At 35.0% G+C, this 22,707-nt stretch overlaps 3 protein-coding genes across 5 annotated transcripts in view; 1 reads left to right on the forward strand and 2 right to left on the reverse strand.

Annotated features, from left to right (window-relative positions):
* Positions 1-155: 155 nt before the first annotated feature.
* Positions 156-7,398, reverse strand: LOC102578402 (tubulin-folding cofactor B). Of its 2 annotated transcripts, XM_006364319.2 has the most exons (9): positions 7,204-7,398; positions 6,951-7,080; positions 6,168-6,319; positions 5,880-5,998; positions 4,264-4,325; positions 3,574-3,618; positions 2,544-2,677; positions 1,142-1,211; positions 156-497 (listed from the first exon to the last, which is right to left on the reverse strand). In XM_006364319.2, exons 2-9 carry the CDS (start codon positions 7,050-7,052, stop codon positions 450-452), a joined length of 732 nt encoding a protein of 243 aa, XP_006364381.1. In that variant the 5' UTR covers positions 7,053-7,080; positions 7,204-7,398; the 3' UTR covers positions 156-449. The 2 variants fall into 2 exon arrangements, with proteins under 2 accessions (XP_006364381.1, XP_015159400.1); XM_015303914.1 differs by lacking the exon at positions 7,204-7,398 and having other exon boundaries at positions 6,168-6,341; positions 6,951-7,039.
* A 3,098-nt stretch (positions 7,399-10,496) lies between these two features.
* On the forward strand, positions 10,497-18,267 carry LOC102578744 (uncharacterized). Its single transcript, XM_006364320.2, has 7 exons — positions 10,497-10,728; positions 10,807-10,905; positions 11,444-11,783; positions 12,297-12,431; positions 15,411-15,493; positions 17,594-17,699; positions 17,789-18,267. The coding sequence occupies exons 1-7, from the start codon at positions 10,595-10,597 to the stop codon at positions 17,882-17,884; spliced, it is 993 nt and encodes a 330-aa protein (XP_006364382.1). The 5' UTR covers positions 10,497-10,594; the 3' UTR covers positions 17,885-18,267.
* A 1,319-nt stretch (positions 18,268-19,586) lies between these two features.
* Positions 19,587-22,707, reverse strand: part of LOC102583602 (NAC domain-containing protein 86) — a 5,249-nt gene continuing 2,128 nt past the window's right edge. For both annotated transcript variants that reach the window (XM_006364335.2, XM_015303915.1), the window contains exon 3: positions 19,587-20,212. In XM_006364335.2, coding sequence (XP_006364397.1) covers positions 19,895-20,212 — 318 coding nt within the window. In that variant the 3' untranslated portion in view covers positions 19,587-19,894. The remainder of the gene's footprint in view (positions 20,213-22,707) is intronic.

Consider the following 22,707-nt stretch of genomic DNA (forward strand, 5'->3'; position numbering starts at 1 on the left):
GCTATATTACAGTAGGAGGTTTTCTGCCAGACACCATGGGATTGGAGAGGTTAAATGTTCGTTTGAGTTTCATCTGGCTTCAGGACCGCAGCATCAAAGTTACAGACCTCAAAAGTCCGTGGGAAGTTTAAACAAGATACCCCATCACCAGTTTCTATCGCTGAAATAAATATATCTCTGGAAACTTGCTTACAATGGTTCGCACCTGATAATCAACCATTAAAACACAATCAAAATACACCTAAGACAACAACTTGTCGGCAACTGCTGGGAAAATGTTCAATTCACTCAGGTTTCTTCATCGACTTGAAATCTTCAAAGTCATTTCTGTGACTTTCAAATACAGGCTTGACCATCTTTTGAGCTCAGTTACATATTTGAAACATGCATCTCCTATCTATCTATTAAAAGATCAAACCCAAAGAACAGCAGACGGCAATCCTATATACTTAAATTTCCTCATCCTCAAAGGGATCTTTTTCGGGATAGTCTCCAATCTGCAATATAAAAGATAAAGAGTCTACGTTAAAAGGTCAGATTTAATGTAATTTACAACACTACCATAAATAATTTCACCTTTTCATTCCAAAACATTTTTAGGGGAAGTTGGTCGAGGGAGGGATGCAGTCGTTTTCCAGTAAGCATTTCTAATTTCTTGACTAGTTTATGAAAATGCAATTTCAAAAAATTTAGCCTTGGTTTAGCCAGATTAATTGAAGTCAAATACTCACTCTGTTCTGCAACTCCCATAATCACAAAACCCTAGTTAATGTTTAATGCCTAATCTATTAATAATTAGAGGAGCTACATCCCGTTTTTGGCTTTAGTAGCCTGTGCCTGCCTGAACAGATTAGTCTAGCTTCCTCGTTTTATACATCTTTCAAAGCACACTGAAGTTGAATGTTTGTTCACCACTCTTTCACATCTCCAAATTCTCATATCATGATTCATGGATGCTCCTAAATCAAGATTCCATAACTTGTATATGCAGAGCTACTAACTATACTTTTGAAGGTAATAAGTGTGAATATATTCATCTTAGGAAAGGTAGAACCGTCACATTTCAACGCAAAGCATGAAACAGGTACTGGCAAGTTTATTAGGGCATTGGAATTATGACAAAGATACCACTTGTACAAACCTTTACTTTGTCTGGTCGGACAATTGCACCATGAAGGGGAGGGCAGTCAAAGTAACGTTTCCCTTTAACCCTGAGAAAATATGAGAATAATTTGGTTTAGCTGCAGCAATTACTATAGACACCGTGAGACAGTCTTTCAAATATAACATTTCTTCAGAAGTAAAATTGCAAGTATGGAGTAAGAAATCAGAGTCAAAAAAAGAATTGTTTGTCCTCCAATGCACAAGGCAAGAATTTCTAGGAAAAAGGATTTTGCAGCAAGGGACCTTCAGAGGCCTCTGGCCAAGTATTGTACTGTATAGTGCAGCAGAGCAGGGATAATTTGCTACTCAGGATTACGTGAGTTCCATATGCCTTGTTACCTATCAATCATGTCCTATATTTCAAAATTCCAATTTTCCGTTTGATACATTATTTTCTTCTCATAAAATGAAACTTATCCTGACCCCTTGTGGAAGCAAGATCTGATATCACGATCTCACATAGATTATGCACCGTCCGTGCTTTGGCAGTAACTCTAACTTATAACCCTGTTGGAACTATTGAGCTATTCCATTCCTCTAGATTCTCTAGCATCCCAATAGTTCAAATACAACACTGTTTTCTTCTCCTTTTTCTAATTAATTTAGTGAATGCATATAACAATAGCTAGTGCACCAGTACCTGCTCCCCACCCCACCTCCACCACCCCATCCCACCACCACAAGAAGAGGAGACAGTCACATTTCACCAATTTTGGAACATCAAATGTGTACAGTCAATTGATTAACTATTTAGTTAGACCTAGAGAAAAAGAAACCTATATGGTGCAGCTGGAGAACAGGATAGCAAACACCAGATTGAGTTTGGCCATAACAGAAGGAACAAGGTATCTAGTTTATTATCTAAAATTTCCTTCAAAATAATTAATGCAACTAAAGATAGATTAAGCTTGTGGATGCAAGGACTGAATCTGTAGGTCATCATCAATATACATTGGATACACAAGTAGTAATTATAATTACTAAATGGATAGAGCACCAAAGATTAAACAAGAACCATGGATCAAGGAAATGTTAAGACACCAAGAAATTTAAAACTTGGGCAATAAAATTAATTTCTGACTATAAAAAGCACCAAGGGCGAAGAGCTAGCTCACTCATATTCTACAGATCAAAGTGGGACATCTAGACATGACAAAATTTTATAAATCAAGGATTGGGTCAAACGAGCCAATACAAGGTCTCTCCTTAGTGGAGTCCATATGATCTTTCACTGGGAGGCAACTAAGTCATTCAAAAAACCTGCATAGCACATGCTTCCTCAAAGAAAAAACTCTCTCCTGCTGGTAACCGCTATTAAAATATATGTATTGCTACTTCAAACTAAGATTTTAAATGAGAAGTTTGTGTTACTGACGTACATGCCATCATGTTTTCCTACTGGTTCATCAAACTGAACTCCAACCCAAAACCCAGGTGCAAGTGTTTCTGCCTGACCAACAAATTTGACCGTGCCTCTTCTCTCTCCAGGTTCAACTTCACATCTGTCCCCTATCTGCTTTCACGAAGAAAACAAAAATGGTATTCAAACAAGTTAACAATAACACTAAATTATTATTATTCTGGGCCAGGAAAAGTAAACTTGAAGAAAGAAAAATAAAGAAAGAAGTACTGAGAAGAACACAACACCTGCACCATCACTACAAAAAGAAAAAGGGAAGAGAAAAACAGAAAGGAAAAGGAGAAATTTTAACAAATTTAACAATTAAAGCACCTATTCAAGCTTATTGAGACCTAAGACTTTGAAGGGTAGGTTCAAAAGATAGTTGGTTGTCGCCTTATATAAACCATAACAGAACCACAAGTCTGCCATAGTTAGCTGGTATCACTCATTTGGAACATTGAAACCAAATTAGTATACTTTTCTTTTACAAATAGTTTGTAACATGTGTGACAGGTAGTCACACAAATAAATATATTGACAACCTACTATCAAGTATCAGCAATGACAACTGAGAAATGAAAGGAGAAGCTTACTAGAGATTATGTATCTTTAACTTACTTACAACTATCAAATGATCCATTCAAGCTTGTTTATCTTTTCTAATTTAGGTTGGAGGAGCTTTTCGTCGTAGGAAAATACATTGTCCGAAATTGTTTTAAAGGTCGTATGGATACAGGAAATTAATTTGGCTATATAGTTAAAGTCAAGTATTTTATTTTGTTTATCACTCTTCTACCGCAATCAGCACACAAACTCTCTGTTACAGCAAGAGGTAGTGTATACATAAATGTACATAAGAAGTAATCCTCAATTACTGTATAATTAAAAGGTTCATGTGAGAAGACTGAAGTATGGTCAAGGATGTATTTACTACTTTAATATGATTAAGCAATAGACATATTAAGAAGTTGGAAAGGGAACTGCAATAAAGATGGAGATCAACTAACCTTGATATTTGCGCAAAGATCTTCACTGTTGTTGTTGTCAGATATCTGTTTGACAAAGCCAAGTGGGGAAATGAATAGAGTTGCAAAATATAGCAATCGTGGCATAAAATTGAAAAGTAAAAAGTTAAGTGATGGGAGATATCCAGTGCCAAATATCTCTCCTCAAAAGAAGCAGCAAGGCGAGGAACTAGCTATATTTCAGTGTCAATGAAGAATGAAACGGAGAAAGAGGGGATTGCATCCTTCCTCTTTTTTCCAGAAGAAGTGGGTAGCAGTCCAGGATATCTGGGAGAGAAAGGGCGAAGTGGTGGAAGGGTTTCGAGGCTAGATCTTGTCAAGTAAAAGTGGTAGCTCTGAGGATGGATTGGGAGGGAGACTTCTTCTTTTTATTAGATAAAACAGGGTATTTTATATTGTTGCATCAGGAATATATGTACAGCATGATCTAGCAACTTAGTGGCATTACTCTCCACCACGTATTATCGGGAAAATATAATAGGATTGTAGGGTTAATTTGGAGAGAGAGTTAAATTTTCTCAAACAGCATAGCTATTTAAGATCCTTAGCAGTAAGCAATGACCTAGTAAATTAGAGGGGAGGTCCAAAATGTTGTGTTAAATTTGAGCAGAAGTCTTAAGAATTTTACCTTCATGTTTTTATTAACACTTGAATATTAGTAGAAAAACTTACTTTAGATTCTTGACCAGGCGGTTGCTTAAGCGGCAATGTTTCCTTGAATTTTCTGAAAGTACCTAGAAAGTCGCAACAAACTTTTCAACGCTAGGATCCATCACAGATAGCTTCATGACATCACCAGGGAAATCATTACTAGTCTAGATAAATACAGAGGGAAGTGTGAACAATGTCTAAGTTTAAGTTTCAGCAGTCAGCTTAACTTTGTTGAATCATACTATTTAAGATATTTGCTAGCAGATGATGACGAGTGAAGGTTGCTGCATAGCTGCCTAGATGGGCCTCTAGAAGAAGGAAGACTATACATAGGATGGACATAAAAAATTACCCTGGTATCCATCGTGTGGGTCTTGTGTAAGAGAGTAATACAGAGCTTTTAACTGGTATAAGAAATACTACTGTACATTTGAGATAAAACCTTTTATTATCAGTTACTTGCTGGTGCACTCGGCATCCATGAAATCCATGTTTGTTTAAAAGATTGGGATTTGGGGGTAATTTGTAGAAACCACATTATTGTGTTGATTCTCTTCTTTTTGGTATACGTTTTAAATATGGGAGTATTTCCACATTAAAAGATTTTTTTACTTGATCATGAAAACAAAAATATTTGCTAGCATATAGCAGCATTTTGTTTCCTCCAATGAAAATAGCATAAATTGATGACTAAAGACATACTATATGGAATGGCAAAATTAATACTTGATGTACTCTCTCTTTCAAATGATAGAAAAAGATATAATCTCACGGCTACTCTGTTGCATCTCCAAAGAGCATCAGTAAGAATAAAATGAAAGATGAGATTGGAGGAAAAAGGAGTCAAAATGCAGAGTAAGGAAATGAAAATCAAAGTCTTGTACAGACAAAAATAGAAGAGTAAAATGAGGGCTGTCTTCCTCTTCTTCATTTTATATCTAACAAGTGTCATCCACCCATCCCATCCCTAATTGAAAGGTGCACAAACTGACAATGGATAAAAAGTACTACCAAATTAACTTCATGAACCATGCAGTTGGATACTTAAGACATATGTCAACAAGTCAAAAATGACAAGTATCTTCTGTAGGTTAAAACGTGATTAATTAGATGGCACTTAGCATCCTAGCCTAATAGCAAAGTAAATGATGTCTGATTGGACAAAAAAATCTTGCTATAATATATACACTCGGTTGCAATATGTCACTCCTTCCCGGTTAAACCATGATAGCTAACTTCTCATGTAAAATTAAGATGTTCACATTGACTTTTTTTTATGAAAGGGAAAAGAGAGTAACTTGGGGGAAAGGAAAAACCACTGATCTAAAGAGTATTAGAGTGTTCTACCCTCATCTTAGGATCACAAGGGCAGGAAATTGAAGAAACTTGGGGGAAGATTCATTGTTTTCCAAAGGCTCTGCTTCTCACAGAATTGTTTTTCAAATATTAGGTCGAAACACAATTGCCCTCTGATGGGACTTCTGTTATGAGTCAAAACATATTGTCCACTAACAGACCCCAGCCTTTTGCCAGGGAGTAAATTGACTTGAAGAGGTATTGCATCCGAGTCAAGGAGAAATCAAATTAGAAAATACATTTGTAAAACAAATAGCCAAGTGAAACTTGTCAACATTTACCTCCAAGTTTCTCATAAGCCTCTTCAGAGATAGTATACTTCTCCACAAGTGATGTATCCTCGAGCCAACCTCCAGAGGTCACTGACGCTGGATCAAGATCAATGACATGCAGACGATAACTGCAAAGGCAGACTGATTAATCCAAAAATACATGTCCATATTAGTTCAAGTTCTTTCTGCACAAAAGGCAGACAGGATATGATACTAATATCTACTTTAAAGAGTTGGTTATCCAGAAAACGATAATTATAATGTAATAGGTCCACAGACCAAAAGAGCTTTACTAACCCATCCAGTGGGGAATAAAAACCAAGTGGTCTTGCATTATCACTTAGGACTGAGATTTTAGCACCAGTTTCATCATATAGCTCTAAGGACATCGAATTGACCGAAGTACCACACTTTTTCCAAAGCTTATCTTTCACGGCTTCCACTGACATCTGAAAACAAATAGAAATTGGACTGTAATGCACAAGTCAGTGGACATTACAACTGCTGAAAGGACTTTTCTCTCAACCAAGTATATACAAAATGAATTAAGTAGCAACTTTGTGATGAGTTTCTCAATCTTTACCTTTATAAGATCAAGGATCCATTTGGGAGTCTAACTAATAACAACTCATCGAGAAGTCGAGAACAGTTCTAAAGCCAATCATATGTCTTTGCAGATTTGTAATTTAAGTTCTAATTATAGATTTATATCTTATGGTTTAAGAATGACTTTAAAAAACGACCTGGTTTATGGCTTGATGAGCCTGGTTACTTGTAATTACACTTCATGAGCATGGTTACTTGTAGAATATGAAAACATAATAGGTTTATGGCTTGATTTTAGATGATAGGAAAGTGTCTTACACTCTGTTACATATACTTCTGCACAATTAACCAAGAATCCTTATTGAAAGTATTTTTCAGAGCAACCATATCATGCTTCTTCAGATAATGCTGCTGGTATCACTTCACACACATGGTTTGAAATAAGGAAGTAGAAATTGATGAATCAGAATAACAACAGAACCCGCACAAGTGGCACTAAATCAAGTTAATAACGTGTAAAGAGATGAACCTAACCTGAAGAGAAAAACGGATTTCTGGAGAAAAGCTCTTCATATTGGAGTGAGTAACCCGTAAAAGTACGGATTCATCACTTTGAATCTGTAACTGAGAAGCCATTATCCTTCAAACTTAGTCCTGGTAATTTCTATAGAGAGGGGAAAATGTGATGAAAAAATTAGACTAAAAACTCGGATCGAAGATAAACAATCAAAAAAACACAACCCAGCCATATTCATCAGAAAAAAACCATCATAAGTCCGATCGTTACCTGAAAAGCGCCGTTGGAATGCGGAATTTTGCCCTCTCTGCAGACCACAGCACCCGACGACGGACAGAGAGAGATCGCACTACAGGTCTGTAGAGATAACTAGAGAGAGAAAACGAATTGAGAATTTGAATTTTTCTTTTTCCTTTTCGAGGGAGAGTGATTAATCACTGTGGCTTTACAAAGAATAGATTCAGCTAAATTATGCCCCAAATATAAGTTTAATGACATATGTTATGTGTTAATGGATGAGTTAATGACAAATTATATCTTTAAGGTAAAATAAATTATGCTTAAAGCATTAATTATGTCCACACAAATCATGTTTAAACTTTAAAGCCAAAAGAAATTAAGCTCAAGACATATGTTGTACCTCAAGATAAAAGTTTAGTAGTTCAAGTTGGGTACGATACATGAGATTAGTTAATCAAAATATAAGTTCAATGATATAATTGTCAAATTAGTAAATAAGATTTTTTTTATTATTATTATTATTATAAAAATGATTCTTAGATAGTTATATAGAACTCATCATACCTAATGTGTAAGGGGAAAAGGTTGTATATCATCATTTTTTATTTATTAAAATGCAAAGCCTCTACACTAGGGGTCGTTTGGTAGAATATATTAGTAAAAATAATGTATATATAGTTTTGGTAATCCTTGTTTGGAGCATTAGTTATGCACTCTATTATGTATTGATGAGTGTATTACTAAAATCATGAATTTCTAGATAGTAGTAATGCAAACGGATTTAATACATGCATTAGCACGGTTAAAGATCCAATTACCCCTCAAAAATACTTTTACATTTTTACCACCGTGATTGTAGTTGATATTTTTGTAAATAAATATTCTTGGTCAATGTATACTATTTTTAATACACCCAAATAATGCATAAAAAATAATTTATCCATAAATAATACAAGCATAACAAATACAATCATTACTTGTACACTTTATTGAGTATTATTGAGCATTATTTCTTATGTTAATACATTTTTCACATTCAACCCTTTCCGGAAAAGGGAGTGAGGTGAGGTTGGGTGGGTAAAATTGTCTTATTTCAAGAACTCTTTTTTTCGCTTGTTTTGAAATAACCATAATAAAAAGAAAATTTGTGAGCTCCTCGACTAATTAAATGATATATTTAAATGGGAAAAATTCATAAAAATATAATTACCTAAGTTATATTGGTAGTCCAAAATTTAATTTAATCTTCAGCCAAAATATAATTCGGTATTTAATAATATACATTTGATATAAAAAAAAAGGGAAAAGGACAAATATACCCCCGACCTGTCAAAAATGGTATACAAATATTCTTCGTTATACTATTGAGACACTAGAGCCCCTGCCATCCAAAAAGTGGAACATTTATACCCTTCACTCTAACGGAAGGACATGTGTCGTCATCCTATGCATCTACCCTTATTATTCACCATATTTTAAACCCACAAAAAAAATCCACACGAATTAAAAAAATAACCCACCCAAATAGTAAAGCAAAATTAAAGTGATATTTGGGTCCAAATTTCACATTGTATAAACACAGCTACGGAGCCACCACTGCGACCGCCACCACGACGGCCATAGTCATCGTCATCCTCATCAGAATCATCGTAGCTTCCATACACATCATCAAAGTTCTTCGATTTCCGATAACAACTGTGCAAGTATGGGATGCGTGGTCCGTCGGAGTTGAAAGTGATGAGCGTATGAGGTGAGGATTTTGTGTGTGAAGTTTTCTGAAAAGATGAGTATTGTTGGGCCGGTGCACCAGAAAACTATTCCATAAGAATAGTCGTTATGTGTTGGCGGTACGTTTGTTACACTCATTGGGTGAGTGAGATTTTTTTCGAACATATTCCGATAAAATCATCTTCATCTTCATCTGCAGTGGCGGGGCGTAAGAGATGGCAGTGAATGAGATTTTTGAGTGAAGTTTTATTGATTAAGCTTTGAAGCCTAGATAGAACAACCATGGTTGCTAAAATTGTTTAGCTCTCTAAAACCTTAGCTTCTCCCCATCCTCTAATTCGTCCTCAACTTCTTGCTCAATCACCATCTTCTTCTTCTCCACTCAAATCCGAGGTTCTATCCCACTCCATCACGAGATTCGCCCCTGTATATCTTCTTCTTCACCCATCTTCATGTTTGAACTTGAATTCAAAATCAAATGCTTACCCTTCCTTTCAAAACCAATTTTGAGTTGATTGTGCTTTTAGGTTTTTTTTTAGGAAATAAAATGAGTAGTCAGCAAAATTGCCTGAGATTTTTGAAGAATAAAACAGAGGATCAAGGCGTGTATTTTGGTTGGTTTGCGTATATTATTAGGTGTTAGTAATGGGTGGGTTAGGGATTATTTGGGTGAGTTTTTTTAATTCGGGTCGTGGGTTTATAATTTTGTGAATAATAAAGGTAGATACATAGGATGACGACACGTGTCCTTCTGTTAGAGCGAAGGGCATAAATGTTCCACTTTTTGGACGGCAGGGGCTTTAGTGTCTCAATAGTATAACGAAGGGTATTTGTATACCATTTTTGATAGTTCGAGGGTATATTTGTCCTTTTTCCCTAAAAAAATATACAAAACTTTTATATTTCTTTTTTATAAAAAAATGTTTAAGAACTTGATATATGATATCATATACAAGTATATATAGTATTATATGAAATTATAAGAGGTATTTATACACTAATATATAGTAATATACGATTTAATCTATTACTATACAAATCAAAATTTCTTCAAACATTGTCAGTTGATTTCTCTCAAACGGCATTACATAATCTTCTAAAAATTTGTGGAGAGGTAGATCTAGTGATGTCCTATCATCCCAACATATGAGATATCATGACATATAATTTGATTAGGAAAATATTTTGAACATGACTTACACTTTTGGAATTTTGCTAGAGTAATTGCGTATGTAATTTGTAATTTTCCAAAGTTGTAAATAAAATTTTGAGACAATTCTTATTGCTTAGGATTTATATCATCAAGATCTATCATTTGACTCTTAGTTTGATTTTTTTTTTAAAGGTCGAGAGACAGAGATTTATAGTCCCACAACCGCTCCCTAGAGTAAATTATTAAAAGTAACTTTATGGGTGACACCATAATGAAACATAAATTAATCCTTAACTAATCACAAAATTATTTTAAGCCTAGAAAAATGAAGCATAAATTAACCTATTATATATGATAATTAAACTTTTACCCCTTCTTTTTTTATGGGGAACATCAATAATAAGAAATATTTTGATATACGAGTTACGACACAAATATAATATGTTTTCCTTCATATACTTCAGAAAGTTTAAGTTTAGTTGTAGACTAGATGCTGTAACAAGAGCAGTCGGCTTTACTTGTAACGAAGCAACAAAAGTGATGAAGAAACCGGCAATTCTTTACCATTACCCATGCCCTGATGGAGCTTTTGCCGCTTTGGCTGCTCATCTTTATTTTTCTTCTCTACGTATAACTCCTCTTTACTTCCCCAACACTGTTTACTCTCCCATCAGGTATATTGCTTCTTCTGCTCAGCTATTTGTTTCCCTTTTTTTTAGCGCTTTTAAAGGATTTTTTTTTTGTGTTTATAGGGTGGAGGACCTTCCTCTTAATCAAATTGATCATGTTTACCTCTTGGATTTTGTGGGTCCATCTGGTTTTGTTCAGCAACTCAAGTCAAAAGTTGAACGGTAACTTCTTATTGTCCTTCTCAGTTTCAGAATATTGGGGTTTATGCTTATGTCAATAATGTTTAGAATTCACTTTGATTGAGAACTTGTTTGTTCAGAGATTCTTGATTCTCTATATTTTCAGTGGTCGTTTGTTACTAAATGGTAGTAATTGATGTTCATAGTCTCTTCTATTTTGTGGGGTGGGAGTGGGTTTAAAGTTTTTATGTATTTTTTTGATGACCATGGTGTCCGGACGGGCTTTCGTGCACCTCCATTAGTTTCATGTGATACCTGCTACCTCAAGATTACTCTGTCCAGCAAGGTTAGGATAGATTGGAAGAATCACCTTATGTTTTTGTCTCTGCTAGGATTTGAAATCGAGACCTCATGGCTCTCAACCACTTCATTGATCACTAGGCCACACCCATGGGTGCTAAAGTTCATATCTTTTCGTGCAAAAGTGTTGGTAATTTTGTATGTGTTAGAGAACTTTGAAACCACATGCTTGGGGTTTCTATACTCATTGCTTTTTATCTTTTTGGGATTCTATGATCAGTGTTGTTGTATTGGACCATCACAAGACTGCAAAAGAGCTGTTAGGTGGAGGGACATGTGTGACTGAAAATGTGAGTAAAGTGATCGACATGGATAGAAGTGGGGCTACTATTGCTTATGATTATTTCAAGGAGATGCTCATAACTGGGAATAACAACAAGGCTGCTGACAGCAATGCACTAAAGATTGGTGAATTTGACAGAGTCAGGAGATTATTCGAATATATAGAGGACAGAGATTTGTGGAGATGGAAACTCCCAGACAGTAAAGCATTCAGCAGTGGGTTGGATGATCGCCATATTGAATATGATGTCAATTTGAACCCCTCCTTGTTTCAACAGGTGGTCTCTACTTGCTGTTTTATTTTCTATCATGCAACTGTTTTGTTATTGAAGTGGTTACAAGCCCAACTAATTAAGACTCTTAGTGACTGTGAATTCTGCCAAGGGAAGATACTATGCATGCAAATGATGAAGTCACTACCCAAAATTAAACTGTCTATTTCCAGGATTGATGTTTTCATGAATAGACTATACACCCGTGGTTGAATAGGTTTTATGAATAGAAATTTGTTAGTTACATAACGTAGCAGAATTAGATCCACTGAATTAAGGAACTGAAGCAGCAACCCGGTATTGCTCTGACCTTCTTTGCTTCCAGAATTAACCTGGGAGGCTTAGAAGTTTGGGACAATTGGTGCAAAGCTCGGACAATTCATTAATTATTTGAATCCTGGTCACATGCACCACATTCATATATGTGAACATAATCTAAGCAGTTTGTTATTGCCAAATTTTACTTTTTGTGTCTTGGAGGTTGTTCCTTATGCCTCGTAATGATTTCCTTTTCTGCAGTTGCTTGCTTTGGATCTAAAATCTGTTGTAGAGCAAGGAAAGATAAGCTTGTCCCACAAACAGAAACGTATAGATGAGGTCCTTGAGCAGTCATTTGAGATATCACTTGGAGCTGGAGTTTTTGGTTGTTGTCTGGTAAGTTCCAAGACTTCTTCATCTTGTGAGTATGGAAGATTTTCTTAATGAACTTTTAGTTGTTAAATAGGGAATTTTTCCATCATATGCATTGAATCAAGTAACTGTAATTTATAGCAATGAGCGGATTTGGTGAATACATGCTAGGCTTTATTGCTTGCTCTTCGTGCATGGATAAACAACCGAGCAAACATTAGAATTACGTGTGTTATGTGCAAACTCCCAATGCTTATGGAAAAACTATTGATAGCTGAAGGACTTATGCCGGACTTTTAATCCTTCTAAAAGAATGATGAACCTACAAATGCCAGTCATATTACTATTCTTATAACACATGATGCCCCTTTCATGGCGTTAGACTCGTGAGATAATCTTTATAGTGCTTGTTCACTTTTTGGAAATTGTCAATGAGGCAAAGACTAAGTGGCTTCCTTCACTTGTAATTGGAATTGAAGCTTTCAAATCAAAGATATAAGTGGAAAGTTCTCGGAGATGGTTCCTTTTTTCATCAAAAAAAAAAAAAACACTTCCATTAGTTAAGGTACCATATAAATTCTACATTTGAGTATCTTGGGATGTCCGGCTATTTCTTTGTGAGGAGGTGAACCGTGACTGAGCTATTGAACAGTATATATTGTGTTCCCCCCAATTTTCAAGCTTCTATGAGTAGGTTTATGTGTCTTTACTTCTTGGTTTCACATCAGGACAACTCTTTCCGGAGTATACTCTTCAAATTGTGACTGAAGTTAGATACTTGTAAACAACAAGCCGGAGATCTTTTGTTTTCTGGTCCTTACTTTTTTACCTTATACAAGCTCAAACCTGCTCTTTACTGGATCTTACTCTTTGAATTAATGTCAAATTCATGATAGTCTGAAGATTAGGCTGGTTCCTCTTGTATGAGTGGTCATTCAGATATCTATATTTGACTCTTTAGATTATCCATCTCTCCCAATTCCTCTTATTCCTCTAGAGATTCTCCTCATCTTAATTGTGTGACACCCTTAGTTTAAGGATGAGCAAGCTCACCATGCAGAATTTATGTGGTTTATGGTCTCATAGGCTTTGGAATGGAGTAGCATATATGACCAACTCCCATCTCCATTCCCCTTATACTATCCTAATTCCTCGATGAGATGGACTGTGGACCACCACCCAATAAAAGGACTTATCCCTTTGGGATCTTCAATCTTCTAACAAATTTCAAAAGGCAAAAAAAATAAAATTGCACTGTTAATAAATCAAGTTTATGGATGTGTATACGAAGGACATACCCTCTCCTTCGCATTTTTGGTCATCTAGCTGACTCTGTCTCTGACTAAATTAGTTCTCTGCAACATTTGTAGTTTCACAGAAACAACAACATACCTACTGTAATCCCACAAGTGGGTTGCAGTTTCATAGAAATGGCATAAAACCTGAATGATGATGTGAGATTGCTGCTTAATCTTTTACTTTATTGCAGTAGTCAGATTTATCGTACTGGAGAGATGTGATTTGTCAGTGTCAACCCATTCAAAGGTTCGATGTAGTAGATCTGCTATTTCTTGGAATGTCTCTTCCATCTGTTTAACCTGTCAATAAAGTTCCTGAATAGTGTTAACTTCATGCTGGAGACCTCAATTGTGCCATGGTAATATTGTACTATAGCATCATTCCTTGGAAGTGACCTTAGGCTGCCTGCCTGACCACTGCCTCCCTTTGTTTTAAAGTGTACCAACAGATATGTTGACATGTATATTTTCTCGAGTGATACGAAAAGTTGTTACCATTACTGCGCATTGATCTAGCAGATCGAGAATGTGCTAAATCATTGAGTGCATAAAAAATGTGCAATATATCTGCGCGAAGCTAGAACACGTGCTCTGCTGCTTGCTGAAATTTGCCTGAGAAAGAAATATCTTCTATACATTTTGCGTGATCTGTTGGCTCACTGAAGACTCTGTGCTTCACTCCGAGCAAATACATGGTAGAGTTTTGAGTTAGTTTGTTAGAAATAAGTCAAGGTCTGTATTAACTATGTGAGGTTGCTATTTTATGCCTTATAGTCATCATACTTAATGACAGTCACATAATAGTACTATATGGTTTGTGGTTGAGTAGGTTGTGTTCTAGACTGCTTCTATTTACTGCTGGAAACTCCTGTTAGGTGTTTATCCCACTCGTGTCATGAATCCGTAAGTGTCATTCATTTGTCATTTTCCCTGAGAGGAACTGAGATACTAAGTCAGGGCTGGAAGCCGAGATATTAGAAAGAGAGAGAGAATTTAAGAAGGAGGAGAAACCTATTATCATTCAATGAATCAACTGTAATCCTTTACATTGTATATATGGATCTATTCCACAACTAAAATCAACTGGCTACTTACAAGTTACAACTCCCAACTGACTGTTATAACAGAATAACAGAATTGTAACTAACTAATAGACCCCAACTAACTAGCCTTGATTACTGAAAGCTCCTGACCACACAAGCTATGTGAAATCTAACAATTCAAAGGTGTGCTCGGGGATGCAGTCATTTATTTATCTGATACATTCACGGATATGGATAGCATGTATCTCTTATATGGAGGCTGTTTACATTTCCAATTTTATAGGATGCCCCCAACAACTATATAGGCTGTTTATCTGAAAATACCGTGTACCACTTTCTTCACTAGTTCTTTGAAAGATAAATAATGAATGTGCCCTCAGTATTTGTGGCTGACCAAAAACCTCTGTAACTGTCCTTTAAAGATATAGTTCCTACTATTTCCATCCAGAAAATGCAACAAACTATGCCTTACTGATACATGAATTCTTTCTAAGTGGGGTCCTCCTCTAGTTTCACTTATTTTAACAATGCTTATAGTCAGTAATTATCAGCAACTAGATGTTACTGTATTGTACAATATTTCCTGTAGACTAAATTTATAAACCATTTTCATATTGCTCAGAGAATTTGAGAATGACGAGATGATTCAATCTTTCCTGCAGGCAGTTAATGCAGATTCTTTGCCTGAGTTAAGAAGTGAACTTGGGAACCAGTTGGCAGTCAAAAGTCGTAATATGAAGTTGAGGTTTGTACTTCCCCGCTTCTTGTGTGCATCAATTTCTATGATGCATTATTTCTTTATTCTTTCCTCCTTCCCCATTATCTCCCTGTGTCTTGTGATGTATTCCTGATAATACAAGTTCGGGATAAAGATTAATAATTGTTTATTGTTGGAGCAAACACTTTTGATTTCACGAAAAATTGGATGATGTAAATTTTCTATTCGATTTATTGAAGTATATAATATACCTCATTTAAAAAATTAAGTTGTTGGAAAGGTGATACTTTCATTAATTTAATTGCGTCTTAACATGCCTCCGAACGTGAAGCTTGTTTCTTTTCCCTTGAGTCAAGTATGTGAAAATACTTTTTGATAGTTGGTAGCGGTGAGGCTTGAATTGAGGGCCTCTACCTGCTCTGTTACCCTGTCTTATCTTATTGTGTGATCATCTTATCTAAAAGCTTAATCTACCGGAGAGAAGACATTTTTAATTATGTCTTAACATTATATAATTGTCTAAAGTTATCTAAATACACTGTTTTACGTGATGAAATCTCAAATTAGTTTTGCTAATGGCACTTATTTCATCTATAGGTTGTTGGAAATTAGATTAGGAGTTTGTGCCAAAAAACTATTAAGGATTTATCTTGGAAACTGTAGTCAAGTGACAACTTCAAATATACTGATAATCTGAACCAAAATTGCTACTTGCATTCATATGTGTTTTTTTATAATTTCCTTTGTTAGGTTGGCCTTGGCGGGATTTGTATGAATATGGATAAGGGTATGTATTTTGTATGTGTGGCGAATATCTGGGAGGCTCCACAAGTTTCAGCAAGTTTAGTGCATTTTTGAAAGATCTACATGAGCTGAGATGTGTATTAGGCATATGTAAGAAAGCTGTGAGAGCAGCTATTTGGAGTGTTCTGACAAGTGAAAGACATTGAGCTGTTAAAAAATATCGGAGAGTTTCCCCCAAGGCCTAGCTCAAGTGGCAAAAGGTGGAGGATTTGTGGCTTAGGTCGCAGGTTCAAGCCGCACACCATGCAAAGCGAAGCCCGGTATTTAAGTGGAGAAGGGTAGAGGGGCGGACCCATTATCCACCGAGTTTAGAAGGTTGTGATTGGTCCAAAAGGGCGGGTCACAAACGGATTTCTCGGTTATAAAAAAAAATAAAAAAAATATCGGAGAGTTCAGTGCAAATATAGAATTGCAGAGTCAAGAGAATGTAGTCTGGATAGAATGTTATAGGGTTAGTGAGAAAAAAATTGAATTGATGTTGTTGACAAAGCATGCTGCAAATTGTCTTTTGCTGAGGTTCTAGAATGCTGTAATTATGGGAGATGGTCAGAGGCCCCGCTTTTGGCTCTGGCTCTCTCTATATATCATGTTGTACCAAGGGTGTGGCCTAGTGGAATGAAGTGGGTGCAAACCTAGGAGACCAGGATTCAAACCCAAGCATAAACAAAGGACAGTGATTTCTTCCCATCTACCTAAGCACTGGTGGGCAGAGTTACCCAGTACATCAGCCCCTGTGTTGGTTTCTAGGTGGAATATTCAAAGTGTGCAAAGCTTGTCTGGACACCACCCTTGTCAGAAAAAAGGGAGATGGTCAAAAACAATACCAACTTCTGTAAGAATATTGTCTTAGTGTGCTGGATAGTAGGAGAAAGGGAAATTAAAAGAATTGTAAGAGAGTGAAGTTTATAATTCCCCTTGTTCAACATCATTACTGTTAAAGATTTCTTCATTACACCTAAGATTTACAATGCAACAGTAAGCATGTTTTTAGTGTAATATGGCAACCAATACTTGATTACTAATTATATGTGGTATACGTGAGTGACAAAGCCTGACATCAATGCCACTCAGTCCTATGGCCCCCCAAAAGTCTCTGTGCACGCAAGTTGACCCGGACACCACAATTTTTAGTCATAGTTTCTCCTTGAAATATATCTTTGAATTTGATGAAAGTAGAATATAACTTATATAGAAGTTCTGACAACCATGTCATTTCACGAAGCTTCAAGATATAGCTAGTGAAATGTCAGTAGTATCTTATTTTATCACTTGCTGAATGCTTGTAGAAATAGTTCTTCATTGTTCTTGCTGGATGTATGTTAGGGGTATTGGAGCTATTGTTTATAAGGTACCTGAGCTTGAAAACAATGAAATGTTAAAGGTTAGCCTGAGGAGCATTGGTGATGAAGATACGACATCTATTTCCCAGGTTCTTGCTTTGTTTACTTTTCACGTCTTTTGATGAGTAATAAATTACAGTTTGCAGTCATGTATAATATATTTCCTGGGAATTCACAGGCATTTGGTGGCGGTGGGCATCGAAATGCCAGTTCATGTATGTTAAAATGTGCTGAGTTTGAGAATTGGAAGGTTTCAAATAGAGCCTCGACATAGGTGAAGTACTATTGCCCTGAAGATCTGAAGATCTAACTGACGTTTGGCCCTTTGTCTTAGGCCGACAACTAGGTCTTAGGTAAAGCCTGCAGTCAAAATTGAATAAGCTGGAGCTTCTGTGGCACCTTCGTTTTGCACACATGATCCTACTAACTATCTGCTTTACATCTTTTGTCCCATGATGATGGAAGTAGGATAATCCTCGACCCATTATATAGAGGGGTTGTTTGGTTCGTGACTATAAAGTATCTCGGGATTATTATTGTTGGACTAATTTTTCCCACTTGGGAGGTGGGGTATCTTGGGATTGAAATTTTACTTTGTTTGGTTAAAGATACAAATTTATCATCAAAGTATAAATTTAATCCCCAACTTAATCCTGAGATACCCCCTCCTTTAGGATATGTATGATTGCAGTTTTTGCTCATGCTAGACTACAAACCTTATAGTGTCAACTTTATAGTCAAAGGTGGTCTATGTAGTTTTTCTTTTTAATGTAAGAAACGACCTTCCAGGTCAAAAAGAATGTCGAAAACTAATTTATGGCTATTGAAAAAAAGAATTAGTTCTATACTGGTCAATTATCTTTTTGCTTACTGTGGCTCTGCTTTCGCAACCATGCCAGAGGCAGTGTGATCTAATTTGCTGGTGGTTTTCTTTCGGGACACCCCAAGTAGATAGTTTCTTAGTGATTTTCATATGATAAAATTTGGAGAACCATAAGCATCTTCACGCCCAGTCAAGGGGTGCTCAATAAAATTAGTGGCGTGAAGTCATATTTTGATATAAGTTTTGAGTTTATGCAATAAAATTCATACTATTTATGTTTGCATTACTGAATTTGTTTATAACAATGGTGCTAGAGTCATTTTGCTTGCTATCTTTATCATCACAAAGAGTTGTATAATCTTTTCAGAAACAATGAATCGGTAACAATTTGTCAAGAATCCATTGCTTAGTAATCTAAATTTTTTAGCCCTAGTAAATGTCAAAATATTCCATGCACTTGCCATGTAAATTTCATATCACATTGATGTTGTAGTCTAGAATTTCATATCGCATTGATGTTAATAGTCTAAAATTTCGTATCATATTGATGTTATAGTTTAATATTACATTTCCCATTGATGTTATTGTCTAGTATTTCATATCATATTGATATTAGTCTAATATTTCGTATCACGTTGATGTTATAGTCTAATATTTCATTTCCCATTGATGTTATAGTCTAGTATTTCATATCATATTGATATTAGTCTAATATTTCGTATCACGTTGATGTTATAGTCTAATATTTCATTTCACATTGATGTTATAGTCTAATATTTCGTATCATATTGGTGTTATAGTCTAAAATTTCTTATCACATTGATGTTGTCACGTCCAAGTCAGGAGTGTAGGGTTCAAAAATCTACTTTGAGAATGAAATGGTCAATTGATACATTTGACTTTTTCCCATATAGCCTTTATTTGCTGTAATCTTAGGCCCCTACCAACAACTTAACCACTATTGGTTTAGTTTAGTATTAGTCGTAGAATAAAAGGCCATACAGTAATTGCTGATTGCGATTTTAGTTTTTCATACCTAATATCTTTGGACCATCTAGTTTACAAAATATGTACATATAATACACGTTTCCCAAATTAAAATATTTGTACTGCTTTCAAAAGACATAAATATAAGAAGAGGAGAAGAGTAAATAACAACCATTTCCCTTTTATTTCACAAGTATAACACCATGACAACCTCAAAGAAAGAGGTCAAAATCTGAACCCTTAAAGCCACAAGATAAACTGTTTGGCTATACAGGTATATATAATATGACCAGTCACAAAAAAACAAATAATTAAAAAACCCCTAAGTACAATTAGCGAAATCATTGTTCATAATCAAGGTAAATAAAATAAAAAAACAAAAAAGTTACATAGTTTATAATAAAATAATATGAATTATTACGGTAAGAAGAATTTTATGTCATCGATAGATGGATCGAGCTCATGCTATGTTGTTTATAAATTTGTGAAAGCAAGTGGAGAGATGTCTTCACCTTGTTGAAAAGAAGAGTTGGAAGAACACCATACATCTTCTGTAATAAACTGCATCCATGAATCATCTTTTTCTTCTTCTTCAATACAACATGATGATGATGCTAATGGAACATCTGGAGATGGTGTTTGGTATTGTTCATGATGAACATTATTATTGTTGTTAATGCCTTGACTTAATGGGTATTCAAATGATGGTACATTAATACTAGGTTGTCCTAGTTCTTCTATGTCTGAACAAACACCATTTTTCTTGAATACACGACACAATGCATATGAATCCTGTTTGCACAACAAAAAAAAGAATGTCAATTATCTATACAGGAAAGAGTTTAACTTAATTCTATATAATAATAAAGGATTGTTTGGTTAGGAACAAGGATAGTTGAAGATTATAATCCAAGGATAACAGGTAACACAACTAAAAGACACTAGTATCCTTTGTTTTCTACTGAAAAATGTTTAGTGGTTATTCTCACTGAAAAAATAGTAGTAATGTATTATACGGAAAAGTTAGTAAGTTTTCCACCATGCATTTTCTTACTGAACTGGTTCAATGGGAAATGAGTGGGAAAATTTTGTTCTACAACATAAAGTTTCCGTTGATTTGCGGTGGCAAAGGACTTTCTAGTAGTGTAATCACATATTCTATATGAGAGAGATATTACCAAGATTTTGGTAATAAAATTTATAATCAATTTTAAGCTAATACTAAATAACCAAACACAAGATAAATGTATTTCAAAATTTTATATTGGTATTAGTATCCTAATCCTAGCTGGTTAATTAAAACTTAACTCCATTTGGTGATTATACCAAACTAATGGATGCATAACAAAATCACTATAATTTAACCATGTTTATTTAATAAGTTGAATTGTTAATGTAAGATAAGTAGCAATAAAAAGTGAGATTAGTTATTTATGTATGAGCTGTCATATCTAGAATCTTTATTCTTTTCAGAGAGAAAGAGGGGTGTTATTGACTAAATCTTGTATCAGAGCATCAAACAAGTACATTTGCTGACAACAAAAGTTTTGAGTAGTCAATAATTGGGGCTTTGCTGGATTTATTTAGATATGATTAGAAAAACCCAACTATATAGCTCCCTATACAAGAGATCCTATAAAGTAGAGGGACAGATACTGAAAAAGGGAAGATCATTGTTCTTGTTTCTCTACTTGTATGAAGAAAAAAAAAAGTATAATAATTAACGATTCTTCTTGTCCCTACTCCCTTCACTATCCAATCTTACAATTTAAAAGTACAATTACATTTGAACTTAAAAATATCTTCAATGATAAATGTAGGTAGGGGTTGAGTTAATTAAAAGCCAAGGTGAGTGTTGAAAACACTCCTAAACTTGACGAGAACTTAGGGGTGGTGTATTTCACTCATATTGCAAGATCAAAGTTATACTTAAGTTCAGTTAGTCAAGTAGAATGAGTGTTTTTAAGGATGTCAATAGTTTGTGGATGAAACTTATAATAATTCACACCAAATTTTTCAATACTGTATATAATTCTTTAATAAAAATTCTATCTCCACCGACCGACTGTGAATGAGACTTATAATAAAATTATCTCTATGTCGTGTTTTTGAACAAAAATGGACCTCACTTGTATGGTGAAGTCATTGTTAAATATAGATGTTTGAACATAGATTGGCTTATTAAGGTAAAATAGGAATAAAGTGAAAAGCAACCGACACCTTGTCACAGAATGAAAGTGGTACTTATTAATTGTGGGGGTGGGGACCTTATGCTTTTAGGTTAAATCCAAGTTATGATGATTTCAATTTTTGGTAGAAGAATCTTTGATTAGTGTTTTTGTAATCAGTGATCATGAAAAATCAACAAAAAGAGAAAGTAGAATAGTACTCATGATGATGATTGGAGGCTTACAACTAGATTCAGTCATATGGGAGGATTTTACTTTTGTCTTACTATCCAAAGACAAAGTGAAACTATAGACTTTTTTTCACTCAAAGACATCTAAAACTCTGCAAGTAAAGAATATGTCTTATTTATTTTATTTAAATTATCATAAAAGGTATCTTATCATATACTATGATATTATTACACAATAATAACACTCAATGTGGGTCCTAAATCCTACTAATATAACATAGGTTTGAGAATTATGAGGTTTCATTTCAATTCTCATCTATCGAAGGTTTGGTATTATTTGTGTTAGCAGGTAGAGACGAAACCAAAATTTAAAGTTTATGGGTTTAGAATTTTAATTTTTTTAAAGTTATTGAGTTTTAAATTTATAATTTGACATATTCAATAAAAAAAACAAATTAATACAAATATAAAATGTCAACCAAAGCTAGTGGGTTCGGTAGAATTCACACACTACAATGAATGAGCTAACTCCACCCATGTTGGCCGGAGATAGTAACTAAGTATTATTCAGTGAAATTAATCAAGATGCACATAAACTAACTCGGACAGAATGATTATAGAAAAGGTATATACTATTCCATATATCAAGCAAAATAGTGTAAAAAGAGAAAGTAAGTGTTAGTAAGAGACAAAAGACCTAGCTTTTCCATGCATGCCATGCAGTCCACGTTCCTCTCTTTATATGAATTTTCAAATTGTACGTAACTATAATCCTATGATCCGATATAAAATGTTTTTTCCCCTTCTTTTCTTTTCTTTTAGATGAAGATGAATTTTTTTCACTTTCTTTTTCTCATTTTTTCCCCTTGGTTGGGGGGGGGGGGGGGGGGGGTCGGGGGTACGTAGGGGGAGATGCTAGGGATGAGGG

The sequence above is a fragment of the Solanum tuberosum genome, unplaced genomic scaffold, assembly GCF_000226075.1.
Source record: "Solanum tuberosum cultivar DM 1-3 516 R44 unplaced genomic scaffold, SolTub_3.0 scf00489, whole genome shotgun sequence".
NCBI lineage: Eukaryota > Viridiplantae > Streptophyta > Magnoliopsida > Solanales > Solanaceae > Solanum > Solanum tuberosum.